The sequence below is a fragment of the Anopheles arabiensis genome, chromosome 3, assembly GCF_016920715.1.
Source record: "Anopheles arabiensis isolate DONGOLA chromosome 3, AaraD3, whole genome shotgun sequence".
NCBI lineage: Eukaryota > Metazoa > Arthropoda > Insecta > Diptera > Culicidae > Anopheles > Anopheles arabiensis.
The window spans coordinates 4,783,925-4,808,264 of NC_053518.1; the positions used below are offsets into that span (position 1 = coordinate 4,783,925).

Genomic DNA, 24,340 nt, shown 5'->3' on the forward strand with positions numbered 1-24,340 from the left:
TCTGTTTATTTTCATTCGAAACAATCAACCAATTTGAGCATTTCTATTTCGCATCAACCATCAAGTTGTTTAAACATTTCACGCGTCCATGGGCGCGAAAGAGACGGTACGACAAATCGAGTGAGAACATACACTCTCTTCGGTGCGCATATATTGTCACCAACACAACGAAAGGCATATGGACAAAGGATGAAGAAGTGTCTGGAGTGAAGTGGGTGAAGGGGGCACAGAACTTCGAAATGAGCGAGATGCAGCTATTTTTAAACGTCAAAAACCCTCGCTTTGTTCAACGGGCACGTCCATTTTCAAATCCCTCTACTTGACAGCAACTGTTGGGCAACTGCCGCCGTACGCGATATTTTGTATTGTCGCGAATTACAAAGAAAATGTTTGATAAATAAACGGTCGTAGTTTTTTGTGTGTGTGTGGTTCCGCTGCTTTTAAGCAACTGTGTACTTTTGTGCCGTCGTTTATCGTTGTAATCGCGTCTTGTCCGTCCAAAGAAGAAAAAACGCCCGTTGCTTGCCGTGTCGCACAATGAATTCCCGCATTGCCACTCCCAAACATCGGTTTGGATCGGCAGCTGCTGCGTCCGCTGGAGCCAGCTCGTCTCCCACGAAAGCGTCCACGCCACGTTCGGTTTCACGTCCGGCCGGTTCGAAATTGGCCACCTGTTTGCTCACGAAGCGCACCCAATTGAACACCTCGAGCTCGGAATCGCTGCCGGCATCACCGATCCGCACGCCCAAAAGCGCATCCGCCCGTCCACCCAGCATCGGAAACGGGCTGGAGGCGAAATCGAAATCATCCACATCGCTGAACCTGAACAGCTGCTACACACCATCGTCCCAGTACCGAGCGCCGCCAACGTCGTCGAAAAGTGCTTCGAAAGATTTTGGAACACCGCGTAACGTGTTGAAGCGTGCCGTTGCTAGGGAAAATCTACTTAACGCCAGGACACCGGAATGTTTTTCCCGCATCTCGCTGGACAGTCCCGTTGGGCAACAAGCGGGACGGCACCGTTCCAGCCAGAGCAAGCTGGACGAATCGCATCGCAGCACGAAGGAAAAGGACAAGGAGGGAGGAGCTGGAGGTGAAATAAGTAACCTTAAGGTGGCCGTGCGCATCCGCCCACTGTCGGCGAAGGAATGTATCGACTCGGTGGCCAATATCGTGCGGGTGCAGAATAACGAGCTGTACATCAATGGTGGTAGTACGGCGGATAATCTCGGCGGGGTAGAACACTTCTTCCTGTACGATCATGTGTTTTGGTCGTGCAATGCGGAAGATCCTGCGTACGTGAGTCAGTCGAGAGTTTACAGCAGCCTCGTCCATCCGTTGCTCGATAAAGCCTTCGAAGGGTACAACACGTGCCTGTTCGCGTACGGACAAACGGGATCCGGCAAGAGCTACAGTATGATGGGAATGGATCTGGACGAGAACTACGATGAAACACCGAACCCGGACGCCGGCATTATACCCCGTTTCTGTCACGAACTGTTTGCACGCATCAATGCACTGAAAGGCCAGGTGCATGCCGAGGTCGAGGTGAGCTATTTTGAAATTTACAACGAAAAAATACACGATCTGCTGTCCGTAACACCGTCGGATGGTGTGATCACCGTGTCCACTCCCGGCCAAGGGGCAAAGCGAGCCGCACTGAAGGTGCGCGAGCATCCCGTCTGGGGCCCGTACGTGGTCGATCTCAGCACGCACCCGGTCGATTCCCACACGGCACTACGCAACTGGCTGGCCGTTGGCAACAGTCAGCGGGCGACGGCGGCCACCGGAATGAACGATAAAAGCTCTCGCTCGCACTCAATCTTCTCGGTTGTGTTGAATTTGGCGGAAATAGTGCACAGCAGCGATACGGACGATGGCGACCATGCCAGTAGCACGGCATCAGTAAAGCAGACAAAGCGAAGCAAAATAAGTCTCGTGGATTTGGCCGGCTCGGAGCGGGTCAGCCAAACCTGTGCCAGCGGTGCTCGGCTGAAGGAGGGCGTCAGCATCAACAAGAGTCTGCTGACGCTGGGCAAGGTGATTTCGGCACTGGCCGATACGAAGCGAAGTGCCAACACGTACATCCCGTACCGTGACTCCGTACTTACGTGGCTGCTCAGGGTGAGTACCAACGAAATTGCTCTTCAATAACGATAGCGTATTTACATTTTAGGAGCAAAAGTCTTTATTTACCGACCCCCAAAGCATCCAAAGCCCACCAGAAGCGAGGGAAGATCGTTTAGTTTATTAGCAATCCACTTGGTGGCAGCGACATGCTGCGAAGAATCCTTCGGTGATGCTTACACTTGCACACGAGGGCACACTTCTTGCAACACGGCTTCTGGATGGCCTTTTTTGTCACCACTGGAACGTCCTCTGCAATTACGATATCGAGTTACGAATTACGGATTACCATTGCTCTAAGATCACTCATCTTCCCACGTACCTTTTTCGGTGGAACGTTTCGGTTTTTCGCTTTGCATTTTGGTAAATATTTTCTTCCACTTCATTTTGCAGGGTTTTTTTTGTTTGCTTTTTTTGTCACACGACTCTGTGACGGACAACCGCTTAGTGTGAAGCTCTATTGTAAAGTGAGCATGAGTTGGAGCGTAGCGTATACAAAAACGTTCGCTGCACTCGAGAAAGCAGCAAAGCAAATCTCATATCGTAGAAAATACGCAAAAGCTTTAACCGCAACGGAAGTGTCGGTTACATGAAAGTTGATAAAAAAAGGGCAATGGTTGGGTGGGTTAAGAACCTAGTAGTAGCTAAAGGAGATGCAAATCAGTCTATTATACATTCTTTGCATGTACAAGACCATTTCTTAATCAGCGAGTTGGTTTAGGTTTTTATTTGAAGCTGACCCAAGTAAACTCCTATACCACCTTACCGACAGAAGATAAGCGTGTTTGTCGTACGCCAGGGTGTTTCTTTTCGTATTATTACACCTACCACCTACCACTGCTCTGTCTTAAGCAATATCCGTTAAGCTCGTAAATTCTGTGAAGCCTTCTAATCGATAACTTTACCCGCTGCATGTGAAAAAGTATGACAAAACATAGACATACTTCGAATAACGCAGCTTAAGACGAAATATGGATGCTTCAAATCAAAGGAAGGGCCGGTATAGAGTAACGCAGCTACGATAAAGTTAACCATAAAACCACGCCAGCTCCTCTTATCAGCTTTGGAAGGACGTATTGATAAAGAATGTTGCTGCGAACCAGTTTCGGTCGGAACGTAGACGTCGCTAATAAGGCACTAACGCATACGTGACCCTCTAGACGGTAGATCGAACAGATTGCAGGTGTCTCGGTCGCTTGGGTGAGCGGTCTCGTATGTCTCTGGAGTAAAGGTCCACCATGGCGTACATGTGAAGTGCATTGTTATTGCGCCAATGGCCGTATCTTATCGCCATGAGACCAAACAGCGTGGCAAGATTGTATCTACAGTACTTAAGGGTTCGGGTGGCAACTTGCGGTAAAAAAGAAAGAAATGGACGAACAGGGCAGTATCTTGTTGATTGATTTGGAAATTTCAATTAGGGTAATTTGTGGTGTATTGTTTCGCTGTACAAACAAAGCTGTAAAAAAATCTCCCTGATTTACTCCATACACTTTTCCCAGATAAGCAACAATAATGAATATACTCGTATGTTCCAGTAATATTATAAAGGTTAATATTTATTTTTCCTTTTTGAAAACAGTGACAAAAGCTCTGTGGATTAATATGGTATAATTATAACAACACTCGAAATATCATACTCTCTCCCACATTACTATATGTTATGTAGCCTACGGTTAAATACTAAAATCTGATTGTAAATTGATCCGACTGCTAACCTGTTTCCTGTTTCCTGTTTCTACACAACTTTTCGCTACATCCCTTGTTCACAACAGACATACATTTAGCACTTTTGCTACTGCTAAAACCACATCCCAAATACGTACTGTGGCGCTACGTTATTAACACGTGCGTATCACGTGTAGAAAAATATCGTTGCACACCACGTGCGTGAACCAAATGCGCACCACCTTCCAAGTTCAACATGCTAAAATGCATATTGAATGAGTTCTTTTAGTATGTTGAGAAAAAAAAGAGGAAACAGCTCTGTCCGCTTTAAGTAACAGAGACAACATTTCCTGCAGATCCACACTCCCACAATACACTTCCGCATTGAAGGCAAATGCAAATGTTACATTCTGCGTGATCAAACTGTTGTTGTACTTCATTTGCTGGTGTGATAAAAGCCGCCTGATCGCTCTATGTCTCTTGTGACCTGTTCCTGGTTTACTGTTATTTTTTTACTATTTTTTTGCTTTTTCTCTACTGCAATAAGACAGTTTCCAGCCTTATTCTTCTTCTACATCTTATCCTGCTTTTCAAATGGTTGACGCAGTTTTCATTGCACTTATCAGTGATGTTTACTCGTTTGTCTCTCTCTCTGTGTGTATGTGTATATAGAGTTATTAATATAGATCAGTCTTTTCGCATCAACAATAACAGTGGTACGTTTGTCTCTCTTACCGGGGGGAGTGGGTTTTCCTCGCCGTCTGGCTTATTGAAAAAAGTCAGATCATCAAACAAAAAATGTATTGATTTTACTCTACTGATTATCGTTTTGCGTAGTTTTGCGTAGTACGACTGAAACATGTGGGCTGATATGTTATCAGTACCGAATATATCGCTTACAGCTTACAGTTAGATATAACTTTAACCTTTCAACTAATACGCCTGGTATGTACGTACGAATAAAAGCAGTAAATAACTTAACCACCTAATGTAATATCTAATCATCATCCAACGGCTAGCTTCTGAGCGGAGCGGTGATCTCCTCCTGGGTTCATTTGCCTTCGATCGATTCCTGCCGGTTGAATCCGGGAACACCGGTAATGCCCCGGTGCATATGCTGATGATGGTCCCCGGACGGGCTGGTGGAGAGTGTCGTGCCGCGGTTCGATGTGCACACGTCCTCCTCTTCGTCCTCCTCCCGCAGCTCCTCCTCGTTGCACTCTTCGGCGTCCTCGCTGATGCTTTCGGTCGTGATGCGTTGGCCGCGCTTTCGCATGTACGCACCGAGCGGTCGCTTCTTTTGCTCCTTGCAGAACGGGCACGAATCTTTCGACGATTTGCTGCCGCCAGTGGACGACGACTTGCCAATGTAGCTTAGCAGCTTTGCTGTAAGTAGGCAGAAAGCAAGAGAGAGAGTTTGTTGCGATAAGTGAAATTGCATTCCAACAGATGATACGGCAACAGTAGTATAACAATTGTGTGTATGGTTGTAATTGAATCTCTGCACAGATGGTAAATTCTTTCCGCTTTGGTCTCGCTATCATCATGTGGCTCATAAACGCTAACGGTTATTTACAAACAAAAGTATTCATTATACGGAGATACGGTCCAATGCAAATAATGCATCGAAGAACAACCCAGATGTACACACACAAGCACACACACGTTATCTAATCAAGCTGTAGCTGCACACCCAATGTGCTCCAGTATGTCAGCTTCGTTCAGCTCCAGCCTAAATTAATGTTTTGGGTACATTGCACTTTGGGTGATGTGTGTGAATGTGATTCTCTTGTTAACTTAAGCTTTTGTGACGGGGTCCAACCTGTAGGCGAACCTGTTCCTCTACGTTGACAAATGTACTGCGCAAAATGATACCGTTACACCCGTTTGATGATGATATCCTCTCCCGGGAAGTGTATGTGGGTGTGTACACAAGGCGTCGCGGCTCCCCCACGATATCATCTCGCGCCCCACAGTCACGAGACGCAAACACCCCCCAACTGTGTTTAGCAACAGCTTATTTATGGCCATTTTCTATGGCACTCTGTGTGTGCCCGTTTGTCCGTCCGTCCGTCTGTTGATGGAGGAAGAGATGAAGTGCTGCACGCTATTAAAACGATTGCAACTCTCCCCGGTAGGGTGTGTGTTTATAAATTGATAAAATGGCTGTGATAAGGGTAGGCACAGCAGGACACGTGAGCTGAGGGAACGCTTGATCAATGTAGCAAAAAAAACGTTGAAAGAAGCAAAATAAAACAGTACAGTTTGCCACAAGCGCCCGAGGTCGCTTATCAACTTTATTTTAGTTGTGTTTAATGTCTAAAGATTAAACGTTGAAGGCTATTCTTCTTCAACGGTTGTTTTTAACCGGTGTCTTGAGTCGGTTGTTTTGTTGCCAAACGTCCTCTCAGTGTCCTTAATAATAAAATCCTTTTTTTTCGGCGACAACTTCCGCTTATCAAGCGCTCGTGCCAAACTGCCGCCAATGAAACGTTTGTCCTTAAAAGATTAGCACCAAATAACCGAAACCCGGGGATGGTTTATTATTCAGAGCCAAAAGAAGTGGTGGCGTTTCTATGCTGCTACTAGCAAACAGTGTAATCAGCTGCACAAGTGTGAATCAATCAAAACGACTTGTACCACAAGCGGCATCGGAGGTTGCTTATCACATCTTGCCTTTAATTTCCAATGTTCCAAACACACAAAAAAGGGAAAACAAAAACACTCCCTTGATGAATCCGGATTCGAAGAAAACAAAGCACACACACACCCAGGACGCTAACGAAAAAGAAGACACAAAAAGTAGGCAAAAATTGATGGGGGAACTTCAAGTGATAAGAGGGACCCTGATGATGGATGCATCTACTTATAGTGCGGGAGCATCGGTACAACGGGGGGACTCTGTGAAATGAACTTGGAGCGAACTTGCAAATCGGTTTGATGGTCGAGCTCCACTCCCCATGTGGTCACCGGGAGTTGATAATAGTACTGGCTTCTTATCGCCCTGCCCGAGTGGAACAATTGCAATCAGGCAGCTCAGCTCCAGACCAAAGGTTATCACGTGCTGATAGGGAATTCGGTTAAACATTAGCACGGTGACGGTGTGTGTATGTGCGGTTAGGGGAATAGAAGGGACAAGTAGCGGGAAGAAATGTATTCTTCTTGTGAGAAGACAATATCTTTCATAACAGCACCTCACACGACACGATACTTCACTGCGCGAGGCCTTGTCTTGAAGGAAGAGACGATGGCGTAGCATCAAGGTGTTATTTCTCCCAAAAAACGTGTACGTGACCGCGTGCACGTGGTACCTCGTGTCTTTTTAACCGATCCCCCCCAATATCCCTTTCATCGCTGATAGAAAGCGAGTTCGGGGTGAATACACATTGCGTGAAAGATATATTAGAAGTCTGCGATGGAATATAACCTCGTTCAAGGTCTTTTGCCGCCGTCGTCTTCCAGCTGTCTGTGTGGCCAATGGCCTGGACGGGTGTCGGTTGCATCGAAAGACAATTATAGTACCGTCTCTCAATCAAAAAGGTGGGTGTAGAGTAATTTAATACCTCTCATTGCGTGCACCTCCTCTCTCGGGTTGTGCTTGAATGGTCACGCACGGTACACGCGCATGCGCCCACCAAACGATTCGGCTCTCGCTCTTACCGCGCGTTTCGAAAGGGCGCGGTAAAATGTAGGTCAAACCATACTTGAGGTGTGTGTGCTGTTGTTGGTTGTACTGTCCGTGCATCATCCTCATTCATTGGGCGTCTTTTTCTTGTTGTTTCGACGACACGATACCGCGCAAGCCATGCGTGTGTCTGGAAGTTGCATCGCTTGACAATGCACTTGGGGCGGAATGAGCTTCAACGGGGACTGCAACGTTCATTGTGAGTCAGTAGAATTTAACCCTACTAACCTTCACCATATGGGAGACCGGCTACCGTCCCAGCCCAGCCTGGCGTAGTCGTCTGGTGTTCTTGATCATTGGAGACGATCACCGCGCTCAACCTTAATTGTATTACCCTGGATAGTGAACCTGTGCGCCAGTGGGACGTGGATTGATCCAGAATGAAAGCGCCTCAATTGGCAGTGATTCATTTCCGCGTGGAAGTGACAGCTTTGAGATGTACAATCGATTTATCCCACTTCCCATTCTTTCCACTAGTCGGTGTCTAGTCGAAGCGATTTTATCTGTTTCTGAAATGGACGTTACGTTTGCAGTCATCATACGTCTCGATCTAATAGGAAATGCAAACAGCTTTCAATGCAGATCCGCTCTAACTGCTGCTGCAGGCGTTTTCTAGTAAAGTGTTAATTTTCTCAACCGGTTTCCATATCTAGCAAGCCCCAAGCGTAGCGTTGGAGGGTTCAATTAGCGCCACGCAAAGGGGCTGCATATGATCTTCTCACGATGTTGTTTGTTGTTATGACGAGCGGGTAGGTGCGCGTGTGCTTGGTGAACTATCACGGCCCAGTTCCACGCTTCCGTACGCTTCTGACATAATCAACCCGCCGCGCGCAACCTTGACGTAAGACAAGGCTGGGGGACAGATAATTCGCTGCCCCTTTTTTTCTGAAACCCTTTCTAAGCGCTGGAAGCAACAATTTTGACTAATCGGGGCATAGTTTCCCTATCGTTTGACAATCCATCATCATCTCCACTACTCTTGACCGGTTAGTATACTTTCACGTGCCGCTTCGGGGGGAGTCTTTGACGCAGGTCAAAACGGTCGTGTGCAGCCATTCACTCGAACTTCTCGACAACAAACCAAGCCCCTCGCGGTCGCGTGTGCTCTCGAAACCCGGGTATGCTAGCCTGCATACGAACTTGTTGCATTTTTCATTTTCTCTTCTCGTTCCTCTGTTGTTTGTCTTTCTCTTCAAACCAAGGGCAAACATTGCCTCCGGGCTGGAGAGCACATTCGCTTGATGGGGCTTGGCGCTATTTTCATTCAGCTTGCTGAATGCCTCTCTCGCCCCTCACGGGTTTTTTGCGCGAACCATTTGCATAGAGCGTAAACTTCCGCGCCGAGAACTGTCGCGGCTGGACACACGTCGTGTGTGTGTGCCATTGAATGCGATTATTTACGATGCTGTAACTTGCAACCAACCGGGCAAATTCTTCCAGTCCAGTGACACAAAACCCACACACAGTGGAGGCACAATGCCAGAAAGATGCGATCACTAGTTGCGCAGTATTGAACAAAGAGAGTATCACATTTCTCTCAACCCGATCGCTTTGCCCGGAAGATGAGATTTAAGGCTAACGATGATGTCAACCTTCGCTGATTCGCGTTAAGCGTCAGACCTTCGCCTTCCTCCAACAAAGATCACCTTCAGTCCAGGTGGTGAACAACCGAGAAGAACCCGTGGCAAATTCACGGATACTTGACGAAGATCTCTATTGCGGCACACAGTGCATCGTTATTGCCTACGTCTGTCATGGTTTCGTCTTGTGCCTTCCACCTTTATGTTGGAGCTGTCTAGAAGGTTCAAACAACCGCGTCAGTTCCGTTTTCCTTTCTCAAATGGCATCCCAAGCGAGGGGCACAACGTACTCGGAAGAGTGAAGAAGTAATACGAGAGACTGCCTGTTCTGAGGGTAGAGGAGTTGTGTGCAATTTACTATTTTTATCAAACCGGTCTTTCGCAGATTGGAATGTGTTGGAATTGGAAGGAGAGTTAGTTTTGGATCAATTGCCCGCGCACACACACGCGTTGGTGGGTGGCGGTGGTTGTGGAGCTGTGGACCCTGTAAAGGGTCAGTGGTTTTCGTTGCGCTTTGCTGAACGCTTCGTTCCACCACCCCACTCCAAGAGTTATTGGCCTGGCCATAGGGCAGCATTAGATGTTACAACAACCACAACCACCACAAAGTTGCTCTAGCCCTTCTCCTATTCCCCTTTTTCGTGTACACGCAAGCCTGGTACAACCAAACCAAGGCGCCGCACCACCGCCGTTTGGGTGTCATATTGCCTGGGTGCACTCACCGAGGAGCCACAACACTCAAATTGCATCACGTTTTGCGACACAGTTCGTGTGGAATGTGTCTACTACTTGTGGTCACAGACGTGTACTACAATTGGCGCCGTCTCGATCTACTACAGTAGTGGCACTACCAATCCACCGGACAGATGTGTATATTTAGAAAATGTCCGCTTAATGCCAAAAGCACGAGACAAGAGGTATGAGTCTGTGCAATTCTACTGCACACTGTCCGTCATAGTAGAAAAGCTGAGGTTTTACTATTGAGTGAGGAAGGAATTGGAGAGGGAAACACACCTTCCGAATGAATTAAATTGATGCGCCGATGGCGATCCGTTTGTATTTATATCTCGGTCAGTTTAAATTTAGAGCTCTCTTGTTTTGTGATTGATGTAGTACGTTCGTCTCGCTTTAGTCAACGCTCTTCGGCTACATTCCCTAACAGCCTTGTAAACGACAGCGTAAACATAAATATGAGCCGCATGCAGCCGCAACTGCTTACGTGTGTTTTGACCCGTATTTTCGGTTCACTTCAAAATAGCGCCAACGATAATAATCTCCTTGGTAGAGCTGTAACATGGCCATGGCCACCGGTGGTCTGCCTGTGTATGCGTGTGTGTGTGTATTGTGTCTCGTTTTTCGGATCTCGTGCTGACCATCAAATTTCAACCACTTCCGTTCCTCCTGCTTGTTCCCTGCCGGCTCTAGTGCGCGTTTGCGGTCGAACGAGTAAACACAATTTAACCTTTTGGAGCTGGATTTGGCAAAATTGCAAAAATACCTGGTAACGTAAAAAAACACACAACTTCAATCGCTGATCGTTGGCCTTCTTGCCTGCCATTCTCGGGGTTTAATGGATCGCGTTTTTTTTCTTCTGTTCTCCCTTACCTTCTTACGATTTAATCGTGTTGTTAATATGCAAAAAAAAGAGGATGGCAATCAGCTAAAGGAAGCAGGTCAACAGAACGGAAATGTAGAATTTGTATTGACCATGCCGTTCGTTAAGTGCATCGAACGGCTGCCTGCTCCATTACGAATTAAAGTAGTTGTGGTGTGGTGTGTTACGGGGCAGAACACACTCATCAAACGGTGAATGAATTTGGTTTAACAAAAAAACCCCTTTACTGCGCTTGCACGTTTACAATTTACGTACTAAAACTCCCGCTCCCCGAGCGCGCGCACAGGTGGTGTGGTGCGCATAGAGAACAAATAATGCGCAAATGCGCTAGCGCGAACGCAAAACACTCCCTGTGTGTTTGCGCGATTTATTGTAGCGTGCGGTGTTGTGTTGTGTACGGTTTGCGCACCGCGTAAACGCAACCGCCGAGGAGCCGAGTGTGTTGCGCCGATAAACAGAAGGAAAACGGAGTCGGAACACGTATAGTTTGGTTCCACACGGTGGGGGCGCCCGAGCGCGCAGCCAACAATCATACCGTTTTGCCACGACGCACACACACACACCCAGAGCATCCACTTGGATATCTCGAAGCTGCACTAAACGAGCAGTTCCGTGAAATACGATGCTGTAATTCTGCGTTCTTGTTTCAGCGATGCATTTGCGTTGCACTGTTATTGAAGGGTTTTTTTTTCTCTAACGTATATACAACCGGAAATTCCCTATTTCCCAAACATGGGGAAAACAACTTCCCTCAGATTTGTCACTAATCAATGCTGCCAGTGTACCGTCTACCGTCTCATCTATCCCAACGTTGTGTGGAGATCCGGTATAATGCGGGGTGTGTAGAGTGTGCCTAGTTTACCTTGAGCGCTTGTGCTGCCGCTTGAACTCGAGTGGTGTCGCCGCTGCTGCTGCTGCTGTTTGGTCTTGGAGACGGGATTGTTGAGCGGATTCTCCAGCGTACCGTACGGGAACTTCTCGTAGTCCCGGTAGACTGGACCGCGGAACGACGAGTACTGGATGCTGTCGCTCATGTAGTAAATATCCATGGTGACGGGATAGAGAGGTGTCTGCCGCTTCCAAGGATACTAAGATGCCGTCGTGTGTTTTGTTGTTAACAAAAAAAAGAGAGAGCGCGCGTTTGGTCCTTCGAAGCGGCTGCTGCTAATGCGGCCTTTCAAATGGGTTTGTGTTTTTGTACGGTTTCTCCTAACAACCAAGCAGGCCTTGTGCGATTAACCTCCACGGTAATGTCTTTGGATATTCTTGTAGAGCTTCAAGTTCCTGTACCGGGGGGATGGAGCTTAATGAGTGTTCACTCGTTCCTGCATTAAATGGCTTCTGCCATCCGCACTTTGCTAGCACACTTTCACTACCACAAAGATGGACACACAAACTCTACGACCACCGTTCGGTATCGTATTTTGTTGGTAAACAAAATTGATGTTCAATCTCTCTAAACTTTCACCACCACAACGCACTACACTTTGCTGCTGTCATTGGATGAAACTTTTCCCAAAAACATATGCACTATGCCATCGCACACATAATTATGTTTTTCGTTTGTTTGTGGGTCGTAGATGGGAAACCTTTAAAAACGACGCAATATTGCTTTTTTACACACGCGTTAACACACAGGTTAATGTAGTGGGGAGTGTTTGCTTGCCGCTACCATTAGGACGACTGACTGGTCGGAGCTGAACTGCAGCGTGCGTTGAGCGTGGCCACGGATATATAAAAACACACTCTACCCACCCCGCCGCCTCTCTCTCTCTCTCTCTCTCTGTGGCACACCCCCGGCACCGTGAACAGCCCGTTACTGCGCGCGTTCGTTGCTCCAACGCGCTCCGCTTGAGAGACACGACGACGACCCAAGCGGCATCGCTGAGAGAGAATTGAGCTTTTCCCGTTGTTTCCCCCCCTGACATACCCACGAACGGTGTGTTTGTTTCTACGCGATGCGTTATTCTCTGTTGTTGTTGTTGTCTTTAACGCTGTTACCGCAAGAGCTTGAAGCAAGAAGCGTTTCACACCATCACCGTCTCACCCAGACTTTGGTGTTGTGATGCGTTTATTTGTACCCCCGCCCCTATGTTCTTCTTACCCGTACCGCGCACCCCATACATTCTGACTTAGAATTCAAAGCAAAGCGAGATGGTCTAACTGAATTTGGAAAAGATGAGTGATGGATATTTCATAACGATTCAGATCACATATTTTAAAACAAAAGTAACAAAAACTTGTAATAAAATTTTATGAAAAAATTAAAGGTTTCCGCCATCGGTATAATGATATAAAAATAATTATATTAACAACTTATACATAGTATATTATATATTTTATAATATTATATACCATATGAATAAATGTATATATAATTATATATATATATATATATATATATATATATATATATATATATATATATATATATATATATATATATATATATATATATATATATATATATATATATATATATATATATATATATATATATATATATATATGTGTATATATTACATGTTTCTATAAAAAAAAACCTTATCTTGAAGAATTGAAAAAGGAACAGAGTAAATTGTCTTTTTTACTTCATAACATTCATATTGGGATCACACAAAAAAATATCAAATAATTACACACGTGCATGAACATGCTTACTAGTTAGGTTATCGTTGTACATAAATGTAATAAAATACATTTTAATCATTATTAAGTTTATAATTATCTTTCTGATTATTTAAAAAAAGCACTGATGTTTGTTTTAATTTAAACCGCTTTGAAAATAGCAATATATATGATACAATTAGAACTCGCCAATTGCATTTATATCATATGTCTACAAAAAAAAAAAGATAGATTTTGTTTATTAGAAAGACATTTTGTAACACGACTAATGTCTGCATATTTTGCCATGTTTGTTATTTTATACAATGTGGATTAACTGACTTTTTCTCATATTTATGTGAACAACTCGGATTTTTTGTATTCAATTGAAAAAGCAGACTTGCAATTGGCGAGGTTTGAATGTATTTGACTTCGTCACATGACAGCCCGCATATCTGTCAAGTCAGAAACGTAAACAAACACGGACAACCGCCCGTAAAGATTGTGTGCAGAATAATCGTGAAATTTTATGTGAAATCTTGAGAAAAGGTAAGTGTTCTGTGCATATTTCAGTAAATTAACTATCTTTTAATGCTTGAACACATTATTCCACAGGAAAAACATCATTTCATCCCGAAATTTGGCAACATTCCTCCGAGTATGATCGAGCAGCTGTGTGTGTGTGTATGCCGACGAAATACGACGCCGGTAAGATGAAATGTTTTACTTTTTCACTTTTACTTTACTTTTTCACTTTACTTTTTCGTGAAATCACAATGAATTGTAAAAATAATGCAGATTTAATGATATTGATCTTTGTTACAGTTTCTACAACAATCACTAAAGCCGGCTGTGATCGTGATCGGCATATTCTCAACTGGACCAACACACCGGTCGTTGTGTATCTTCAAGCAAACCAACGTTGCCATACACCACAAAATAGCACGGAAAGGAAAGTATTATAAAATAATGTCATATTTGAAAGCATTCTAATCTTTCATTGTTATTTTTCCACTGCAAACAGGACATTGGATCACCGCATCGACAAGTGGTTTTTATGTGCAAGTGTTGTTAAGAAGTGTGTTGTACGGTGTATTATGTGTTTTACTTTATTTGTATCGTTTTGCAAGTGGTACAGTTAGTGCGTTTAATCGTTGTGCTACTGCTAACGAAAAAACGATCCGAGCATTAGAAGCGGCAACAATACATGTGCCTGACGCAGAGACAACAACGCCGTCGGCATCAGTTGATACCATCCAAAGTGATGGTTGAAATCGTATATAAACGTGTAAAACCATATATTGGGGCATGTAAGTATTGAATAATAGTTAAATAAAATACATGTTATCGTTGTACTGGACAATGTGCATCGAAATTTTAAAAAAGTGTGTGTGTTTTTGTTTACATCCGAATACAGAACCCACAGCGTTATACTGTGGTTCGAGCACTCGCTAAGTAACGCTTGAGCTTTGAGCTTTCATTGAGCTTACATAGAATGTTACACGCTACCTGCTCACTAAGGACTGCTATCGAGCAGTGTTATGAGCAGGTAGCGAGCAGTAACGCCTCCATACAAAAATCGCGAAACGTAACGCTCCAATGCTATTTGGGGAATTGCCGCGCGGCTCGGTACACAGACACAAGAGCGGACTGTTCTCTCCGTGTGTGTGTGTGTGTTCGTGGTTCGTACTCTGAGGAGGGAGAGTTACATCTCGGGGCGGCGAGAAGGGCGCGGGCAGTGAGTGGCCACCGACTGGAACGTGATAGCACACACGTAGACAGGCGCGCGCGTTGCGCACGCGTCCCTTTCGTTGTGTGCGTGTGCGGCCGGTTCTCGCTCGTATGCTGTGACCGCTTACCGCGTCCGTCTCATGTGTCGTCGCATCCCGGAGAAGAAAAATGACGGTTACGCACAAATTCTTCCACTTCTCTCTTCGATTCCGATTCACACCATTCAGTAAAAATACCGTCACACACAGCGAGGACGGCAGACCTTCGCGTTCCCTTTTTCGCGCAACCGTTGCCGCGAAGTTTCGGCTAGGCGAGAGGGAGAGATAGTGAGAGTTGGCAGTGGCTGGGACTTGGACTACGAGTACGCGGATCGAAATGAAACGAAAAGGTAAACATCTTGATCAGTATGTGGTGGCCAACCTATTCCAACCTAGCACCACCCCAACCGCGGTCTTTGGATCGAGAGCGAGAGTGCGAAAGGGATGATCACTTCCACTCTCAAACTACCATGGCAACGATAGATTCGCATTAGAGAAACGAGATGGAGAGCGACCGAGAGCGAGTGGGAAGCGAACGTAGCGAATCGAATCGACTCCTATGTTGTGTGCGCGCGGGTTGCAGAAAAGGAAAGCATAAACATGTTAAAAATAGCATCATCGCGTACCCCCGCGGCCGGTCGCAATATGTTGTTGATGCTGATAACTGTTGGCTAGCTAGAAGGAGGGATGCTTTTGAGCCTATTTCCTATGTCGGCGTTTCTTACATCAAAATGACGCGAATGATGCAGGTGGTGGTACTATGAATCATTAATGCTGTAAGAATTCATCCCATAAATGAGATCATAAATCTGGAAACGAATTTTAAAACGTTAATTTGATAAGAAGTTTGACTCATAAAAGTGACATCAAAGCACAGGCTAACGGCATCTCCCTTGGGCAGGATCTCTTGATCTCGCGATTCTGTTACGGCGTGGTGTGTCAGGTCAACTCTTTATGATATTGTTTCTTCATTGCTGTTCCCGTCAGAATAACAAAAAAAAATAGGTTGTCCATTTCTTATCTTAGTGCTGATAGTGTTGCGAACAGCGCAAATGGCTGGGCGCTCTTGGTGTGTGTGGGGTTGGTATATTTGATTTATTCCTAATCTCGTCGTACGCCCGCAGTATTGCGATTACATTTATCTGCAATTGTTTACGGTTGTTTCCTGTTGCTAATATGCGCCGTTTTGCGCCTGCTTTAATATACAGGATGTGTTGCCATACTTTGTGTGCCATGTTTGACGTCGTCTTCGTCTCGATCACAGGCGCAGGCACCTTTGATTGTAATGCGCAAACGGCGGATTGTTTGTTGTTTGGATTGTAAATGCGACCTTCAGTGAAGTGCATCGAAAGACAACCCCTTCGGTCCGCGGCGATAGCAGACGCCTTCGGTAATCTGATGGGATTTTCATGTTATTTAATCGATTAACGTGATCCGTATGGGGGGATCAACGAGAGAGAGAGACCTTCTATTACGTTATTTGTATTGACGAGGAGAAAACAAAGCCTGGACAAAGAAACGCTCTGATTATCCAAATTGATTGGAGTTCATTGGACATTGGAAGTACTGAAGTTGCGCCAAACCAAATGTTGTCTCTTGTTGTCATACAACATATTATCAAACGAAATGGGAGTTGGAATGATGAGGAAAGCCACACCTCCGGTTGATCTCTCTGTAAACAGTCTGATAGGAGGTAGATTAAACTTCCTTCCCTTCGCTGTTGTTCCAGAACAGCCCCAGTCAAGTGAGGATGCCTAGCCACTCAGCTCTAGTACAAACAGTATTAAGCGTACTTAACACCGATTTTGTGCTACATAACAAAACCATCATCATCCCACCGTACTAAAGTGATGTCCTCAGTGATAGTCCCCTCAAAGGGGTCATCCGGTCGCCATAATTGTACCGCGTGCAGTAGCGGTCGTCACGGATCGGATCCATCAATTATTGATTAGGAAAATTGATCAACCTTTCGCGTTCCACCATCGTCGGTTGTATCATCGACATTTGCGGGCGAGGAAGGTGCCATGCCACACTCGATTACCCATTATCACATAGGAGGACCTCCTCCCCCTAGAGTTAGTCGGTTGTTTTGAGTGCATTCATTCGGATACACAGAAGTTAAGCAGGTTAGGTCATCAAACGGTTTGTTTGTGTCATTGGACGACCAACTACACCGGAACGAGGGATGCTATAATCGTTTTTAATTACCCCAATAAAACCGTGGGTGCATAAGAAATGGGTTAGAACCATGCGATAACGCAGCAGGTGTCCCAACCGATTAAAGTAGCTAGAAATTTAAGAAACAACATAGTTGTCCCCGAACGAAACTCTGATAAAGCAGCCAGTTTATTCCTGTTCCTGTGTGTTTTTTCTTCGTGCCGAGCTAATCGCACGCATGATTGGGTTTAATTTCGGGGACATGTAAACAGCCCAAAATAGTTGGCCACTTCCTGGTGAGATATCGACAGGGTAAACAAAGAAAAGGCGCAAAAAGCCAGGTACGTTACTAATAATGCCCCGAAGAGGTGAGTGCATGCGTCCAAGGATTCATAGTTCCCTTGCTGGTGATGTTAACTCGCTTATCACTTGGATGGCTGGTGACTCAAGTCCACACGGGGCTGATGTGTACCTTTGCGCAGCTCGGCGCCGAACGGCGCAGTTCCTGTACGGTAGGGGGTTTTATCTACAAGAACAAGAAAGAAGCGCAAAATGTCCCTTTATTCAAAACATGTATTTCTTGGTTGGAGAAATGATCGATCGATGGTTTGCTGAAGACAAAAGTTCAACTTACCAACTGTGAAACGTGTCAACGTTTGTTTACTATACGCAGGAACTATTTTAAGCCCCTTACCATTCCATTCAACGTAACAAGTAGTACCTCTTCGAGTGATTGGGAAGTACTTTACGTTTGTTTGATCATTCCACCTCGTCCACCATTGGCCATCAGACACTAACAACTCCGCAAAGAGGGCAAAGATTGCTAACCTACTTAAAGGATCCCCATACTTGTTGGTCTTGGTGACTTCAGCCCAACAACTATTGCAAAATTCAAACGTATCTTATTTACCTTAAGAACACTCGCCACATCAAGTTTCTCGTTGCTATCTCGTGCCTGTGTGTAAAGAAATGTAATATTTCCTTCTAGCTACTCTTCTTCGTCTGCTTCTTATCATGATAAAACAACACTTGCCGGTAGAGATGCAGCTTTTAACGATTGCTAGGTAACTCGTTGTTAGTTCGAAATACTTAGAAAACCCCCCTCACAAGTGTGATGTAAGATACAGGGGTGATAAAATGTGTCTCATACCAATGGTTTGCATTGTTTTGCAATGCCTCCACGGTGTGTTATTTACATGCTAAAACTGAACGAAGCACGTGAGATGCACGAAACGTTGCCTATAGCTGAGAGCTGATAGTACATTGCAGTGTTTCAGGGGGAAATCCCGAGACGCTTTCTTGGAAATGCATTAAAATCTGAATAAATAAACCAATCACAGGAGGGATGCATCTTCCGGTCGTTATTCTAAACCGTCGCAGAAAGCTCAAGTCTCCGGTATTGGATGTTGACGCTATTTGCGGTTACTGATCAGATAATACACTCACACACACACACAGTGCCGCCTCGACCATGACCCTGGTGGCTATCGTGTTACTGACAACTTCTTCTAGGTGCTTCCTTATCTCCACTGTAAATTTCTCTGTTTTGCTTTGCTTTGGATGATTGTTGCTAGAGGTTGGATTGGATTGTTTAGAGCCAGGAAAGATTCCCTTTTCACTTGTTTTGTTTGGGGAGGGAGGTGTTTTTAGTGTAGAATTTGGAATCGCGTTCTTGTAGTGGCACGCGCCAAAAGCGAAAGGCACACCACCGTTATGGTTGGTTTCGTTCACTTTATTCCTCCACGAAGCAGCTGTAATGCATAGTGAGCAATTCGACACGATTGAATGATTTGGTCGTTTCCTTTTTAAAGACAATGAAACAAATGCACTTTAGTTATTCATACATAAACACTCCTGCGCCTTAAATAATGCGCAGTAGTAATGCGATTATTTCAATTTAATTTTTAACAAACACCGATTTGTGTTATCCACCGCTCTTTTCTGCAGGAAAACCTTGGCGGTAACTCGCGCACGGTCATGTTGGCCACCATCTCGCCCGCCAGCATTCACCTGGACGAAACGCTTGCCACGCTTCGGTACGCCTGCCAGGCACGCAGCATCGTCAATCGCGTGAAGGTGAACGAAGACCCGCACGATCGCATCATCCGCGAGCTGCGGGCCGAGGTCGAACGGTTGCAGGTCCTGCGGCAAGACTACGAGCGGCAGAAGCGTTTGTCCGAGGCGAACCAGCACCACCATCCGCCGCGCAAAATCATCATCGAAACGTCGGTGGACGATAGTGAGGTGGAAGCATTGCGCCAACAGCTGGCCGAAACCGAGCAGGAGCTAGCGAAAGCGCAGCGCTCCTGGCGCGAACGGTTGCAGGAGGCGGAAGATGTCCGTCGGACGGAAATGAAGCTGCTCAAGCGCAAGGGGCTGGCGTTGGAGCTGTCCGCCGAGCAGAAGGAACCGTGTCTGGTGAATTTGGCCACCGATCCGATGCTTTCCGGCACGCTGCTGTACATCATTCCACCCGGGACGGTGAAAATCGGGCGTCCATCGTCGCTTTCCACGCCGGACATTGTGCTGGAAGGGCCGCTGGTCGCACCCAATCATTGGTGAGTGAATTGGAGCGGGCTGGAAAGGTGGAACGTAACATTAATATTTATTTTATGCCATTTGCAGCTCGATAGAAAACAAAAATGGAAAGTTGTTCCTGCTGCCGGAAACCAGCACCGAGTACGAGACGTTCGTTAACGGTGAACTTGTACAGGAGCGCCGTCAACTGTTTCACGGCGATCGATTGGTGATCGGTGGATCGCACTATTTCCGCATCTCGAACCCGCTCTGTCCCAACAAATCAAACACACAGATTGTAAGGACTATACTACTGTAAAACATCGCACAGGCTTATTTTATATCCCTTTTTCCTTTTCCAGATGGTTGACTTCCAGCTGGCTCATCAGGAGATTCTGCAAGAGCAGGAAAATCGTTTGCGGCGGGAGCTGGATGTCGAGAAAAAGGCAGCCATTGCCCGCATCGAAGCCGAACGGATGGCACACGAGCAGGAGTACGAGGAGCGTCTGGCATCGCTTGAGCTGGAAAAGTTCAAGTACAAGTGCCACAAGGAACTGCTCGAAACGGAAAAGGAAGCACTGCTACAGTCAGCAAGCAAGCAGAACAACAAGTGTGACGGTAGAAAGGCACGCCCTTCCGATGTGCGGGACTCGTTGGATCTGACCCCGTCGGCAGCGGAATCGAATTTGGCGGAAGAGATCCGCCGGATAATGGAGCACACGAGCGAGGAAAGTCTTGCCCACATACAGATGATGGTGAAGGAAGCGAGTCAGCGTTGCCGAACGGTGGGATTGGACTACGAGTTTAAGCAGACGCAGGTGTGGCAAGATGAGGGAATCTTCCGGGCGATGATCAACATTGTCGATCGTCCAAACGGTCGAATAGCCGAGTGGGTCCCCGCACGGTTGGAATACTGGCTGGGCATAGTGCGCGAGCGGGACGATCTCACTGCCGACAACATGTTCGAACACTTTGATCTGGTGTGGAACGAGCCGGGCGATCAATCGGCGAATGAATCGCTTCTGCAGGACTCACACAATTCTAGCCGCATTTCGCTAAACCTTAGCTCGGTGATCCGTGGTCGGAATAGTGTCGTTTCCAATCCCGGCAGCCCGGGCACTGCCACCAGTGGAAGCACACGCAAATCGCAGGGACTGTTTAAATCCATCTTCTCCAAACCAACAACCAGTGTGATGCCGGCCGGTGAGGATAGTGAGCGAGGATTCGGTCGGCCAGCGTCGGCGCGAAAGGCCCTATTTACCGATGCGGAATCGAACGATGAAAATGTGCCCACCAACAACCAACAGCTGCCGTCAGCTACCGCGAGTCAATCAAAAGCCACCGTACTGCATCGGTTCGACCAGAAGGCGGCCAACTATCTGAAAGATCTTTACGGCGCAACGCTGAAGCTGCGCAAGCTGTGCGAGAAGTATCAGGATTCGGATGCACCACCTACCACCGATGGTGAGGAATCGCTGCCAGCAGGTAAGGAAGGCAGGAGTAGCAATGCAGAGGAAAGGTTGGCCTCCAAGTGTCTGGAATCGGTGGCCGATATTGAACGGTCGCTGCAAACCATACGATCGGTACTGGCGGATCATAACATCAAGGAAGCTACAATTAGTGCGATGGAGGGCGAATTTGGCCGAACACCCAAATCGGTACGCTTTCTGCTGGATTAGGGATTCAGAGTCGGTACAGAGATGAGTAGGAACTAGGGTGGACGATTTTTGATTCTTGCCTTTCCCGTTTTTCCAACTGGAACCGAGGAGCTGCTCACGGAAGCGATAAATTTAGGAGTGTTCTTCTACCTGTACATCGTTTTGTTTTCGTACCCAAAACTTCCAAAGTTCTTTAAATTGTTAGTGACTATAGCGACAATATCAATGCAATTTTTGATATTTTTTTACGTTTACCTTTTGACGTATTTTGCAATAAACAGCACTGCATATAGGAAGTTAAGTTTTTTTCCCCCAGTTCAGGTATTCGTGTATAGCATCCGAAACATTCCCTTGCACAATTGCTAGCAACTCACGCATTCTTTCTGAATAATTTACTTTGAAAAGGTTAAAGTTTATTGAAGAAACAGGATACTTGTTGATTAGCATGCGCGCGACAGGCGGTGTTTACAGGATAGGGATCGAATTTTCCACCTGCATAATTGATTTTCATGAAAATCTTTTCTCACCCTTCAGACTAGCAATACTGTTTTATCGATTTCGTGTGAAACTAAATAGTCCAACTACAACATCTACACACACACACACTTTTCTAATATAATACTTTGCCCACTCCTAGCAGTGGACTTAGTTCCTCTATAGATAGTTAACTGTAGATCATCTTCTTCTGCTTGCTTCTCAAACTGATCGTCTAGTCCGATTGAAATTTGAATCCCTTTTCAATTACACTATCGAGACCAGCCCAGAACGGTAGACAGAGTTGATAGATACTTGCTTGCCGATTATCGTCTATTGAGTCTAGTTTGCTCCTTTTCACCTATTCACCGCAAGAGATACAAGGACGTAGAGTAAGACAGGAAGAAACAAAAATGCCCTACAGAAAATGATAACGTAACGATCACAGCTCGCTGGTTGCGTCATAGAATGGTTGTCGATTTGTAACACGGTTGCGGTTTATCCGCCTTAGGACGAGTAATTAATCCATCGCTCGCTCTCTCGTGCGTCACACGTGCGGTAACTGTGCTGTGGTTGGTTGCCTGCCGATTGCCTTTACAGCTCATCCCTCGGCAGTGTCGTCCTCTCGCACGGACAGTGGTAGGCTTCCTCGGGCTGCTCAATCTTTTCCATGCCCGGTTGTACCTGTATCGGGCTGACAATGTATTTGGCATATTCCTGTAGACAAAAGTACACAGATTAGTAGTTTTAAAAGCTCAGCAAGTGTTGCATGCATGCTTACCTTGAACAGCAACGCATGGTAGCAGTAGATATCTAGCGGTAGCAGATTAGCGTTAATGAATGCGTTCGCATTGTCTCGGATTTCACGCGCCTTTTCATCGTTTTCCCGTGCCCACTCGATCTGCTGCACCAGATTCGACAGGTCCGCCTCGAACGGGATGTAGTGGCGCATCGGAACCAGCTTGCGGTAGAAGTGTTCATAGTAGAACGAGTCCTGTTTCAGCACCACCGAGCTGCCGGCCAGCAGGTACGGCAACCGGTACGCCGCCACCGTACCGTCCACATTCACCTGATAGCGGTAGTCGAAGAATTCGTGCATGGAAATGTGAGCAACACGCGGTCCAAACTCGCTCTCCTCGTCGCGGAAGAAGAAAAAGTTGGTAAGCGACGCATTCAGCAGCTCCGGGTAGCGGCGAGACAGCGCTACCAACTCCAACCGCTCCCGTCGCGCATCCCGACCGCGCCAGAAAGCTTTCGCGTGTTTGTCAGCCCACGGCAGTCCCCGCCGCTGGACGGACAGCATGTCGAGCATTACGCGGCCCATATTCTCGAGCGTCGATTCGGTAATGTCGTACGTCGGCATAACAATGTCGAACGTATCGTCACTTCCGCACCAGGAAAAGATCGGATACGGCCCGGTCGTGCGACTTGGGCCACCCTTCTTCACCAGCGGCCAATCACCGAGATTGACAAACATTTCCATATCGGGCAGGGTAAATTTGCGCGCCAATGACAGCAAGATCGTGTCCATAAACTTGCTGAAGCCGGTGTGTTGCCCGTAGCAACGCCGGTGCACTTGGTTGCGCAGAATCACGTAGTTGCAGTGCGAAATGCTGCCCGGTTTGTCGTACTGTTGGATCATCCGGGTGCGCAGGCTGGAAAAGTTGATGGCCCGAAACGGAATCAGGTCCATATCGATCTGTGGATCGCCTGCCGGGCAGCCGACCGTTTCAAGCCACTCTTCCACGGAACCTTGCGGACAGTAGCACTGCTCGGAGTACAGTGTGCCGGGGATGGCGAACGGAGACCCGGTCAGATGGGCTTCGTTGTGGCGCACGTGTATCGTGACGTCACTGCACGATTCGGCCAGCCGGTAGCGAACGATGCTCGACCCATCATGGCGATCGATCTGATTCAACCGATACCGGCACGAGCCGAACCGGGATTGTCCAATGATGTGTATGTCATACTTTTGAGATTCATTTATTCTGCAAAGCACAATCGAATGGAGAGTGATGAAAATGATGAAACTGCGCTGCGAGCCTACGAGGCGGTGCGTACTCACTTTTGATTGTCCGCGTCTCTTGGTTCGATGAAAAAGTAGCGCGCCGGGAGTGTGGCACGGTCCGGCATCTCTACACCCGGTCCCCAGACGCGGCTTTTCTTCGGGTCCACCGCCCGGTCCGCTGCATTGCCGCAGGAGGCAAAGTAACAGGAGTGTAGCACTATCAGCAGCCAAACCAGCACGTACTTTCTCAACCGCAGACGATCCTCCATTGCACGGCGCAACGAAAGAAAACGGGGAATAAGAGAGAGAGAAAGACACGGTTTCTGTACGAAAAAAAGGCAAACTTATTCGAGCGTGACACGCACACGAGATTACACACACCAGAGAGCCGCCTGGTTGTTGGAAGGGAAGCGGTTTGTTTGTAAACAAATCAACACACCACTGCACTGACAGGCTGCCGGTGAGCAGGGAGAAG

The 24,340-nt window shown here is 46.6% G+C and overlaps 4 protein-coding genes and 1 long non-coding RNA gene across 5 annotated transcripts; 2 read left to right on the top strand and 3 right to left on the bottom strand.

The window, feature by feature from the left end:
• The first annotated feature begins 306 nt into the window (after window positions 1-306).
• On the top strand, window positions 307-21,684 carry LOC120903746 (kinesin-like protein KIF14). The gene is made up of 4 exons (XM_040313352.1): window positions 307-2,124; window positions 19,156-19,766; window positions 19,834-20,023; window positions 20,088-21,684. The coding sequence occupies exons 1-4, from the start codon at window positions 538-540 to the stop codon at window positions 21,402-21,404; spliced, it is 3,705 nt and encodes a 1,234-aa protein (XP_040169286.1). The 5' UTR covers window positions 307-537; the 3' UTR covers window positions 21,405-21,684.
• On the bottom strand, window positions 3,660-12,400 carry LOC120903754. Its single transcript, XM_040313359.1, has 2 exons — window positions 11,538-12,400; window positions 3,660-5,181 (listed from the first exon to the last, which is right to left on the bottom strand). Exons 1-2 carry the CDS (start codon window positions 11,722-11,724, stop codon window positions 4,847-4,849), a joined length of 522 nt encoding a protein of 173 aa, XP_040169293.1. The 5' UTR covers window positions 11,725-12,400; the 3' UTR covers window positions 3,660-4,846.
• LOC120903756 lies at window positions 13,530-15,056 on the top strand. The gene is made up of 3 exons (XR_005739646.1): window positions 13,530-13,831; window positions 13,898-13,990; window positions 14,108-15,056. It is a non-coding gene; the product is annotated as an uncharacterized LOC120903756 (long non-coding RNA).
• Window positions 17,346-18,488, bottom strand: LOC120903755. The gene is made up of 3 exons (XM_040313360.1): window positions 18,119-18,488; window positions 17,843-18,036; window positions 17,346-17,734 (listed from the first exon to the last, which is right to left on the bottom strand). The coding sequence occupies exons 1-3, from the start codon at window positions 18,136-18,138 to the stop codon at window positions 17,634-17,636; spliced, it is 315 nt and encodes a 104-aa protein (XP_040169294.1). The 5' UTR covers window positions 18,139-18,488; the 3' UTR covers window positions 17,346-17,633.
• An 87-nt stretch (window positions 21,685-21,771) lies between the features above and the next one.
• LOC120903747 (protein O-glucosyltransferase 2-like) lies at window positions 21,772-24,268 on the bottom strand. Its single transcript, XM_040313353.1, has 3 exons — window positions 23,923-24,268; window positions 22,639-23,845; window positions 21,772-22,574 (listed from the first exon to the last, which is right to left on the bottom strand). Exons 1-3 carry the CDS (start codon window positions 24,132-24,134, stop codon window positions 22,452-22,454), a joined length of 1,542 nt encoding a protein of 513 aa, XP_040169287.1. The 5' UTR covers window positions 24,135-24,268; the 3' UTR covers window positions 21,772-22,451.
• Between the last annotated feature and the right edge of the window lie 72 nt (window positions 24,269-24,340).